At 36.5% G+C, this 12,306-nt stretch overlaps 1 protein-coding gene across 1 annotated transcript; it reads left to right on the forward strand.

The window, feature by feature from the left end:
• On the forward strand, window positions 1,134–3,093 carry LOC107606725. The gene is made up of 6 exons (XM_016308756.1): window positions 1,134–1,400; window positions 1,481–2,075; window positions 2,168–2,427; window positions 2,637–2,708; window positions 2,829–2,918; window positions 3,007–3,093. Exons 1-6 carry the CDS (start codon window positions 1,134–1,136, stop codon window positions 3,091–3,093), a joined length of 1,371 nt encoding a protein of 456 aa, XP_016164242.1.

Below are 12,306 nucleotides of genomic sequence, written 5' to 3' on the forward strand. Positions count from 1 at the left end.
AGCATGGAGTGGATATCCCTGAGGTTACTGAGGATGAGCCTGTGGAGGAGGAATGAGTATCTGAAGATGAGGAAGTCTTGGCGGTAACAGATTCTTCAAAATCTTCTTCCTCCTCCTACGATTCATATGAGAGTGCTGAAGATGAAGTTTACAAGCCCCCTCTTCCTGGGTATGAAACTGACAGTTCTGAGGAGGCTGTTGAGGTAAAAAGAAAAAAGAAGAAAATTGGGAAGTCTTGCTCACCTAACACCATGGCAAAGAGAAGGGCCTCCAGAAGATACACTGGTAAGAGGAGGATGAAGCATGTCCTGAATACAGAGAGGGAGAGTGGGCCTAGCAGTGGAGAGGAATGGTTGGGCCAAGGCCCAGGTAGTAGAGGCTGTGTTGGGCCGGATCTGGGTAATATGGAAGGCCCAGCTAGTGAGGGACATGTGGGGCAGAAGGGGGTTGCAAGTGAGGCTGGTGAGGAATTCCTTGATGGTGAGGATATTGTTTATGAGTATGAGTCTGAGGGTTTTGTGACCCCAGTGTCATCTGATGATGAGAGGGGCCCTTCTTGGCCAGATTTTAATGAGGGCAAAACATTTGGAGAGGTGCAATTTAGTTTAGGGATGCAGTTTGCAACTATGGAGCAATTTAAAAGGGCACTTAAGGATGTCTTTGTGCAAGATGGAAGGAATTGCATGTACCTAAAGAATGAGCCGGGGAGAGTCAGAGCAGCCTGTGCTGAGGAAGATTGTCCTTGGCTGATTTTTGTGTCGAAGAACTCGGTTACCAAGTCTTTTGAGGTGAAGACATTCCACAATCAGCACACATGTGGCCGTGATTATGGCAGCAACCTTGCTGATAAAAAAAGGGTGGCTGAGAAATTGGGGCTAAGACTAAAGACGCAACCAAAGTTGACACCTAGGGAGGCAATGCAGCATATGAAAGAAGACTACAACGTTCAACTGAATCGGAAGATGATTACACGAGCAATCAAGCAGGCTAGGGAGACTGTGTTGGGCAGTGAAGGGGCTCAATTTGGAAGCTTAGGGATTATCTGAATGAGATACACAAAAGCAATCCCGGGAGCACAGCACACATGAACACCTTACCTCAGCCACAAGGGCCAAACTTGTTTCAAAGATTGTATGTCAGTTTTGATGCTTGCAAAAAAAGGCTTCAAGAATGGGTGCAGGCCTCTGATAGGTTTGGATGGGTGTTTTCTGAAGGGTTACTATGGAGGCCAATTGCTTTATGCAGTGACCCAGGATGCAAATAATCATGTCTTCGTGATCGCATTTGGTGTAACCAGGATTGAGAACACTGATAATTGGAAATGGTTCCTGACCTGCCTTCAGGAGGATTTCGGCTCAAGCATGCTATTTGGATGGCATTTGATGTCTGATCAACAGAAAGTAAGTTTCATAATTATCATATAGCATTATGCATTTTTCAGCTTTATGTTAGATTAAATATGTGAAATGCTCAACTGCAGGGTCTTGTTCGGGCAGTCCAAGAGGTGATGCCAAATGCTAATCATAGGAACTGTGTGCTCCATATGTGGAAAAACTGTGAGAAGAGGTTTAGGGACAAACAAGTTAAGGGTTGTGTTTGGGAAGCAGCTAGGAGCACAACTCCAGTTCAGTTCAAGGCTGCTATGGATAGATTGAAAAGTGTGAGTAATGGAGCTTGGGAGTACATGAATAAGTTTGACCCTAAGGTCTGGTGTAGGGCTTTTTTTAGTCACTATCCTAAGAACGCTGCTGTGACAAACAATATGTGTGAGTCTTGGAATGCAGTGATCGTGGAGGCTAGGGAGAAACCAATCCTGACACTGTGCGAGGAGTTAAGGGTCCAAGTTATGAACAAAATGGCTAGACACAAGAGGATCCTAGGGACATATAAAGGAAAGCTGGCTCCAGTACAACAAATGAAATTGGACAAGTGGATTAAGCCAGAAAGTCACAAGTGGAATGCTCAATGGTGTGGTGACAATGACAGGGTTGTGTTTGAGGTATCCAGGAATACACACAAGTTGGGGGTTAACCTGAAAAATCAAACATGCACATGTAACTTATGGCAGCTCACAGGTAAGTTGAAAGTATGTTAAACAGTTTCAAATTTTTTTGGCCAGGTTATTGATATATGACAGATGCTATAATTGCTAAATTCTGTAATGTAGGTGTACCTTGTGTTTATGCTGTTGCAGCCATATCCAGAGTGAGGGTAAAGGCAGCTGAAGACTTCGTGTCTCCATTTCTCACTATGGAGGCAATAAGGAAGACATATGATATCTGTATCAACCCAGTACCCAGTGAGGAGTTTTGGGAACCAACTGAACAACTGAAGGCAGATCCACCAAAAATAGTGAGACCTGTTGGTAGACCAGTTAAGAGGAGAAAGGAATCAGCTACCCCTCCAGCTCCATCTGATGGCAGCAAGGTTAGAAGGACCTTCTAGGTTACCTGTAGCAAATGCGGAGAGGCTGGCCACTACTTCAAAACATGTAAGGGAGCACCTAAAAATCCTAACTGGCAACCTAAAAGGAGGAGAACTGTCAAGGTATGGAATAATTTTTTTCACAACTTGATTTTCTATCTGCAGCCATGGAATACTACCAAAGTTAACTGAACTCTTTACTCACTGTTCAGGGTGGTAGTTCTGGCCAATCTCAAGACAAACCCATGCATCAGAGGCAGAACCCTACTTTAGAGGAAATTAGGGTTAGATATCTGAACTTGTGTTTGCTATGCTTTTCGTTCTTTAGGTTTACTGGCTTCATTGGTTTTGTTTATGTTTGTTGCTGAAATGAATGCCATATTATTATTGTACTCCTGGATTAGGCCAAGCTAAAGAAGCAAAAGAAAAAGGTGTCCAAGAGGCCACATGCTCCACCAGAGGAAATTCCAATCTCTCAATCTGCCCCTCCAGTGGTATATGTTAGAGTATACTATGCAGTCTAAGATGTTAACTCATGTTTTTTTGCCTACTAACTGAATTATTTGGGTTGTTGTTGAATAGGAATCTCAAGGTGAAGCAGCCCAGCCAAGTCCTACACAGACAATTTCTGCACAACCAGCCCAGCCTAGTCCTGCCCCACCAGCCTAGAAAGGGCTTGCACCAACAGCACAGCCCACTCCTGCACCACCATCCCAGCCCAACCCTGCACCACCAGCCCAGCCAAGTGCCAGACTCAGGCCCAAGCTAAAGACCTTTAGGCCACCAGCTCCTCTGTCTCCACAAACAAGCCACCAACCAGTTTCTGCAGCAGAAAATATTGGGGCCATCACCAAGGAAACAGTTGCTGCATCAAGTGGAGGAACCTCTTCAGACATATTGAAGTTCATTCCAACCCCAAATTTCAGGCCACCAAAGCAGACTTAGTTAACTAGGAATTTGCAATGTTTAGGGACATGTTTTTGCTTTGCTGTTTATGTTTTTTTTGGATGCTGCACCAGAATTCTGAAAACTGCATATGTTTAGGGACATGTTTTTTGGGAAAACTACTTGGACTCACAAAGTGTGTGTGGTTTATTTTGTTATGTTTGTCTGCTGTACCATCTGTGTTACCAAGCTGTAACTTGGATTTGTGAAATGACAATGCTTAACCCTTGTGAAGAGGTTGCATTTTTACAATGTTTTCAATTTGGTTTACCATGATTCTGTCAATCAATTACACACAAATCATGAAATGCAGAAAATACTCATAACTGACAAAACAAACTCTTATTCCAGAAACATAGTTCATTACACTTTCATATTCAATTCTTTCAATATATCCAGACATTGAACCCTTTACTAAACACTAAATTTACAATGTCAAAGGCATGTTAACATTGTGCAGCTGTTACAATACTACATCCCTTTCCTATTACAATGCCCAACAAGATCAACCCAAACACTTTCCATCTGCTAAGAGCACCACTGTTAATTTCATCGGTTTTGACCTCATCCATCTTCTTCTCTATCTCTGCAATTCTTTCTTCCATCTTTTTCGTTGGGTCCGATACTGCATCTTGTAGCACCTCATCAATACAAAAAGAGGCAACATACTCATCTAGCCAGGCAAAGTATTTGCAATGTCCTCTGTTCTTCTACATCAAACATGCATACTGTTCAGCTCCAACAAGAAACCAAAATAACACAGCAACCCAAACACAAAACGATATCCGAAAAATTTACCTTAAAATAGCAACAACCAAAGAAATGCCTCTTAGGGTTTTTTGAAGTTCCAGATTCGAACAAAATGGCATATGATCCGCAATTGCACACTGGAGAAACAAACTTCTTCTTCATCCTTCTCGACGCTCCTTCCAGAATGCTTCCATCGGCACTCATTCTACTGCCCCAACTCTCGTCAGCCCCACCGCATCTTCTCTCACAACTCCATGAGGCACCAGAATTTGCACTCGCCATGCCCACCCTTGCAGGTCCTCTCAGATAGCCAGAAGATGCAAACCCTAAACCTTTTCAATCATTCAAGAATGGGGGATTATTGGCCAAACACAACGACGTCGTTTGAGTTGCAGGGAGGGGGTTTTGAGTCCCTGCAACAAATCTTGGTTACACGTGGCACACTCACTTGACACCTCAGCATCTACCTGACACGTCAACCGGGTAACCTGGAAGCAACCGGTCATAGGGGTCGATTTGTTAAATTATGTGGTTGGTTGAGGATCGGGTAGGGATTTCTGGATGATAAAGGTGCGATATGTCCCACTTTAAAATGTTCAGGGACCGGAAAGGGTATTTACCCATTTTTATATCACATATCATTCTCAACTAGGAGAAAGTGGGGGAGAACCACTGCATCTACCCTAGGAGACTCAAACCATAATCCGGAGCAAGTGAAACAACGGTACTGCATCTACCCAGGTAGGTATATCTCAATCATAATCAATTTCTATATCAATGCCATTATCAATTTCATTATCATTCTCATTAACAATCTCCCCTTTTATCTCATTTCAATTCATATTCAATAGTAATTAAATTCATTCAACATCATTATTTGTCATCATAATCAATTATCACTCATCATCACATTCATCCTCATCATGCATCACTTCACATCTTGTTTATTTTCCCCCAATCCACTAACTGAACTCTTTATATCTCGTCTCTAACTCCTCTATCTTTAATTACATTGACTCTAGATTCTTATCGGGGTTTATAGAAGTTTAGAAGGCTAATAGAATGGTTAAAAACTCAAAAATTCAAATTTTGCAAAATTGGGTGGACATGTGTACGCATGAGGGTAAAAATTAGCATAGTCGCGTACACGGACTACCGTCGCGTACGCGAGAAATTTGGGCAATGGAGCTCGCTCGCGTATGCATGACATGTGTCGCTTACGCAGACCATGTTAGCGTACGCATGGGTGTGAGTAGTGACCAACTCCCGCATACGCACAATGGGCGTACACATGACATATCAAAACTTCAAAAATGATGATATGCTGCAGAAACCAGTTTTTCAACCCAAATTTCAAACATTCATAACATTTTTACAAAATTTATTTTTCAACCACTCTTGAACCGTTGGAAAGATCGATAAATAAATTTTCATAAAACTCCAATTTTATAAAATTTCCAACTTCGAGGACTGAATTATAGTCCACCGAAGTTGGCCAAAAATCAATTTTAACCAAAAATAGAATTTATCAACTTTTCTAAAAGTTCACAAGCCAAAATAGTTTTTAACTCAACAAAATGATCCCAAACTACTCCAATTCACATATTAAAAATAAACCAAATTCGAACTTACTCGATTCATACATTTTAACTCAAAATCATCCACTTCACGTATCAAATCCTTAAATTCCACTATTCTAACAAATTCCTACCAAATTTCACATACTTAGTACCAAAATTTCTATTCAAACCCATGCATCAACACACAATACATTTGTCAACTCATAGTAATTTAGGAAATGTTCAGAAAGTGATAAGTCAATGTCACATTCCATTCTCAAAGTCTAACTTATCTTACCAAGTTTGTGAATTTTGCAGTGCGGCAAAAATGCATCAATTGTCCTTTAGAGTTAGTTTATATAGATATTTACAGATTAGCCCCGTTTACATCAAAAGTTGGTTTCAAATACTATATATGCTTTCTTGATGCATTCATAAAACTTTCATGCATTTTTCTTCTTGTCAACAAATCTTATCCATTGATAACTTTTCAAAATTATAAGAATCTCATAGAGAATCAAACTAGTATGAAATTCTTTCAATCTTTAATACAAGAACATAGAATTTCTCATCGCTTATCTTGCCCCTACACTCACCAACGACAAAAAAGTGTAGAGAGGAAGCATATACATATAACTAAGACTGGATTGTCTTTTTTAACTGCTACATCTATACTTTTAGAATATTGGGATATTGCCTTCACTATTGCATGCTATCTGATAAATAGATTGCCTATAGCAAAATTAAATTTCAAAAGTCTTTATGAGGCTTTTTTCATAAGCAACCTGATTATATGTCTTTGAGAGTTTTTTGATGTACATGTTATCCCTTGTTAAGATCCTATAACAGAGGAAATTTGATTTCAAATATGAGATGCATGTATTTCTAGGCTATGTTTCTAGTAATAAAATGTTTCAACAAAAAGGGAAAGATTTTTATCTCTAGAAATGTATTGTTTGATGAAATTATTTTTCTATTTTAGATATCGAGTAGCTCTTGTTTCTCTAACTCAAAATCTTCTCAATCATTCAATCATGAAAACTTTGGCGAAATCCCTTTGTTAGCTAATCTAGAAAGTCTGATATACCTTCCTAATTTGATAACCATTTATCTCCATCACCCAACAAACAACTCTATACACCAACAATTATAGTCTCTCATTCACCTATCACTCCAACTTCCTCACTTATAAATCTCCCTTTCTCAATCTCTTGACTCAAGTAGTGGTAATTTAACAACTCCTACCAATACAGATACTTTAACAGTAACTAGTACTATTCCTATCTTTGGAATTGAGATTAACCTTCTTCCTATCACACTCACTGACAACAACACTACCTCTCTTCCACCTAACATTCACTTATGACAATTAGATCAAAGTTTGGTGTCTTAAAACATAGAAATTTGATGGTTGTTTCTAATTATTTAGGTTTACTTACTCAGATATCAAAAAATGCTAAACAAGTTGTTATCTGTCAACATTATAAATAAGCCATGGACAAGAAATTTGAAACCTTAACTAAGTGTGGAACCTGGTCTCTTTTTGATCCTCCACACAATGCAATTATTGTTGGTTACAAGTAGGTCTATAATATCAAAAAGAATTCAAAAGGCAAAATCTTGAGGTAGAAAGCATGCTTAGTTGCCAAAGGATTTCACCAACTTGAGGGTATTAATTTCAAAAAATTATACAGAGTTGTGGTGAGGCCTTTGTTTGTAAGAATCATCATTAGTATTACTTTAACTCAAAATTAGTGAATTGAGAAGTTTGATTTTGATAATACTTTCTTAAATATTATCGGATTTATCGGTGGAATTATAAAAAAAATTCACTGCTAAATTTATTACTGTTGGACATAATCCGACAATAAAAATTTTGCTGGTAACTGATTACTGTTGGATTTTGTAATCCGCCACTAATTTTTGGCAAAATTAGCGGTGGGTTCCATTAAATGGGTGGTGAAAAATTGGAGGAGGTTACCCTTGGATAAATTTTGCCAGTAACTTTGGCTTCACGCGTGCATCTGCTCATAGACATTTTCATCTGTTGCCGCATCCACCAAATCTACTCTATCTTCCGCTTGAGCTCCTATCTCAGGGACTTCGTCTCTGCCTCACAAGCATCTCTCGCTGCCATGCTTGCTAGGTTCTCGTTATACCTCTTAGATAGATGTAACTGGTGACCTTAGTCTTGAAGGCTTTGGGTGAGCTTGTGAACCTACTCCCACAAATCGATCTCCTTGGGATTAACAAAGCTGGTGGTTGAGGCAAATGAAACCCTCAAGGTAGAGGTGCAGATGTTGTTGGCAAAGAATGACCCGAACCCATAGACAATTCTTGTACGGCTCAAATGCGGTCTTGCACCACACCATCAGACTTGATGTGACATTTTAACTTAGTCTTAACCACAACTACCCAACTAGACTTGCATGACCCCAAAAAAAGAAAATAGTATACTTGCCATGTATTTTGAGGTAGAATAAAAATATTGTAATATCTACATTTTCTAGTCACATTTACTTTGTGATATTTTAACAATTGTGCTTTCATGTTCCTAGTTACAGACTTGGATTATACCATTCATATTTAAATACACACACCTTATACGTAGTGCGATAGAAATACCCTAATTAAATTATATTGTGCAACACATCATACCAATAAAAATGACCACTTTGTGCATCCCCATGAACCCAGACTATCGTGTTATCTATTTCTTTTTTCACTGACCATTGTAAAAAATGAAACATATATCCATTAACATTTTAGATTGGGAAGCTTGTTCCCTTATTTATTAGGCCCCAACTAAGTGCAACTAGTTCTCATTTTATTGTGTCAATTAGATTCACTTGGACATATTCTCTGAACCAATGTGAAAAATTATTAACTGATGTATCAGGATTTATTTCTTGGAATACCCTAGGATGCAATATCATAAATAAGAAATTTCATATTATTGAAATTTTGATTAGATGAAAAAATTGTCTTACGAATTGAAATATTAATGAATTCTTAAAAAACTCACATCACGTAGGGTGAAATCTGGTCACAACTTCTTCGGGTTTCATCTATATCAATACCCATCCTTGAACGCATTACGATAAAGGTGAATGGTTATATCCGAAGGTCTTAACCACTTAGTCAGTCGACACTTATATCACAGACACCTAAATATAGTAGATACCTTTTGAGACTTAAACAGTTCCATGTTGAAGACATACACAACAAACTGATCAACCCCCTCAAAAAACATAGGTTTTAACCCCTTTTTCGTGTTGAACATTATTCCTATCATATATCCATATACGATGTCTTGAAATTATTTTGCAATAAACAACCTAGAATTCAACCAATAACATAACTTATTAAACTTTTTAGAAATTTTGGCAGAGTTTCTTCTATAATTAGAATCCTCCACCAACTGTAATTTTCTTTTTTTTTCACAAACCAAAAATATTTTTAAATAATTTTAACAAAAAATTGGCAGAGTTTTTTCTTAATTCAGAGACATCTACTAAAAAAATTTATCAATTTTTTTAGAGAAAACAATTGTAGGCATAAATTAAAACAAGCACGCATTCAATAAAACATCAAATCCTAGCCGTTCTAGTGCATAATGCCTTATTACTTCGCAAGTTTTCAGCAGACAAGGGTTTCGAGAAGGCACACTAGGAAACCTTCTCCCACTTTCATTCTAAAACTTTTTTCTAGCAAAAGTAAGTCTAGCATAAAACTTAAAGTTAGAGATAGAAAACCAACTTGAGTACTACACGAACAACCGACGTATATATCTCAGCATGAACAATCTACAATTAAAGCTAAATGACCTTTGTTAGCTCCTCATGGTCTTGCATTGCCTCTTCAAGTTGTGGTTGAATCCTTAACTTAGATTTCGAAGCCTTTATGCCATAATTTGCACCACTTTTCTCACCTCTCACAAATAAAAAAGCTTCATTTTGAGTGATAGAATTTTTAGAATCGTAGGATTCATTGATCATACAGCTAATATCATCCTGCACAATCCAATTTGTGATTCGAAAATGAAGATAAAATTTAACTTCCATACAACAGCAAAAGGAAAAGGTTAGTAATGTTACATCAATTTGTTTAGCTTTTTCATTGACCTATTCTCCATTATTCTTTTGATGAGTAATTTGCCACAATTCTTGAATATCAGGCTCGACACTAGTTCTAGGATGGCGCTGCAAATTTTTTAAAGTTTAAAATATCACATATAGTTAAGTGCAAACGTGACATAGAAAAAAATATAACACCAAATTAAAGACTACTTCAAGACTATTTACCTGATCACATTTAATAACTTGAAATGTTCTTCGACCAACAATATGTGGTACAACATGATGCTTTCTATTATCTTTATTTCTTAAACTTTTTTCCTATAAAATACCAAACTCATAAAAGACAAAAGGAGTTAAGTAATAATTATATCATTGACCTAAAATAGCAAAATAATATAAGAACACCTTAATAATTGTCACAATAAAAAATTCAAACCTAAAAAGAAGAACCTCCAAAGTAGCACACTGAATTCTCCCATGTCTCTAGAAGAACATTGTTCGGTGAATTTTGAAGGCGCTCCTCATCAGTTTGATACAACTCATAGTGTTCACACAATCTTGAGCACTAACTTCAATAACAGATATTAGCCTTAGCTAAAATCATTTTACGTATTATTTGTGTATCTGCTATATCAAACTTTTCCTACATAAGATTGGTCAAAGTTAGTTAGTACAAATAAAGATTTAAAATATATAATAGCCAAAAATATAAATATGTATTACTAAAATAATGTTGCATATTTTTTGCTTGACATCATCTCCAACTTGACTCCATTTCTCTACATCCAAAGGAGCATTTTGTCTTGTAACAATACCCACTTCGGATGCAAAAAGATCATCATGGATGCCATTAGGAGCTAAGATATTCAAAGAGATCAGCAATTAATTGATTAAAAACCTAAGAAAATAAATAAAAAAAGTACCCTAAAAATCGTTTAAGATGACGTGTCATCATAACATTAAACTTAAGACTTTACTTGTCCTCAAGTATAAAAAAAGATAAACGGAACTTAGCTCAATGAAAAAGATTTAAAAAGCTTTTAAGATTGGAAACAAAAGTGAAATTTATGATAATTCTTGTGGTTACATTTGCCTTCTCTTATCCTACATAGATCTTGCATACTTAAGATTTAGAAATTTTCAAAACCGAAATTTGATTTATATTATAAGAATTCTTTTAAATTTGTATGACTTGAAGTCAGTTCACTTCTTATCTGGGTTAGGAAAAAGATCTTTGCGGGATTTTAACTCTTAGTATTTTGTCACAAAGGCAACTCTTAATGGACTTTTAATCGATAATCCCGGGCTAGTTAGCCCAAGTTACCGGGTGATAAAATACCCCTCGGATCTAATTATCCAAGCCTCTCCTTGACACAGCCACATCACAAGTGTAACATCCTAATGTTCAAATCGTTATACTCGAGTCATAAATCAATGATAATAAGGTGGTACGACTCAAGGTGGATTTATAATACATATATAAATGAATAGAATTATTTAATGAGAAGCCTAAAAAGGAGTAAAAAATCACAAACAAAAACACTCGCGTATCTAAGAAGGAAGATAAAGCGTGTTCGGAAAGCGAAGATAAAGTAAAACATTAAGGAAGAACAATAAAAACAGGATATAGATATAACATAAGTATGATAGCCACTAGTGCAACTTGCAAAGTTTAGGTCGACTAGGGTTACAGTAATAAAAAAATCTGTTGACAATAGAAATTTAGGACTACCTCACAAGGTGGGACAAAACGGGATGTGCTAGTCTGCCAAATAATAAATTTTTGGCAAGGCAGAGTGGAGTGGGACGGCCAAACCTATTTGCCGTCCCTAAAGGATGGGGAAGGACGGAGAAGTTCGGATTAAAATAGGAGTAAAATTACAATAATAGAATTTGACTAATAGTTAATTGTTAAAAATTGATGAAATAATTATTTATACATATCTGTTTAATATTTTAAAATTTTTGAATAAGTAATTTTATAATATAATATTAAAATTTTAATTTTATGACTAAAAAAATTTAATATTTGATTCTTGTTATCTCAATTTTTTTAGAAAAAAAAAATTCTAATAGAAGATAAAAAAGACCCTTATATAATTCATATTTTAAATCTAAAAGAAACTTTGTATCAGAAGTCATCTAAAATACATGATTATTTATATGTATCCACCTAATAATTTAACTTTTAAAATGAGCAGTTTTACTAGAGTACCCAACTCCGTGACTAAAAATCATTTCTTGCGGGATGTCATAGCTAAAGTAAGTGTTCATATAAGATTCAACCTATACATGATGATTAGTTATATTCCTCTCCGTGATATTATATATGATAAAACTAATTAAGAACAGCTCAGTTCACTGGCCAAATGGATTGATGAGTTGGCCCAGACAGCTAATATAGATTAGTTTTAAAAATTATTCAATAATGAAAACATAATACAAATGCGAAATAAAATAATACACATACATGCAATTATGAAATAAAATCAATCAAACATTAGTCACGGGTTCATTTGAATGTTTCCATATGATGAAGCGTGTTGGAT

Source organism: Arachis ipaensis, chromosome B01 (assembly GCF_000816755.2).
Source record: "Arachis ipaensis cultivar K30076 chromosome B01, Araip1.1, whole genome shotgun sequence".
Lineage (NCBI taxonomy): Eukaryota > Viridiplantae > Streptophyta > Magnoliopsida > Fabales > Fabaceae > Arachis > Arachis ipaensis.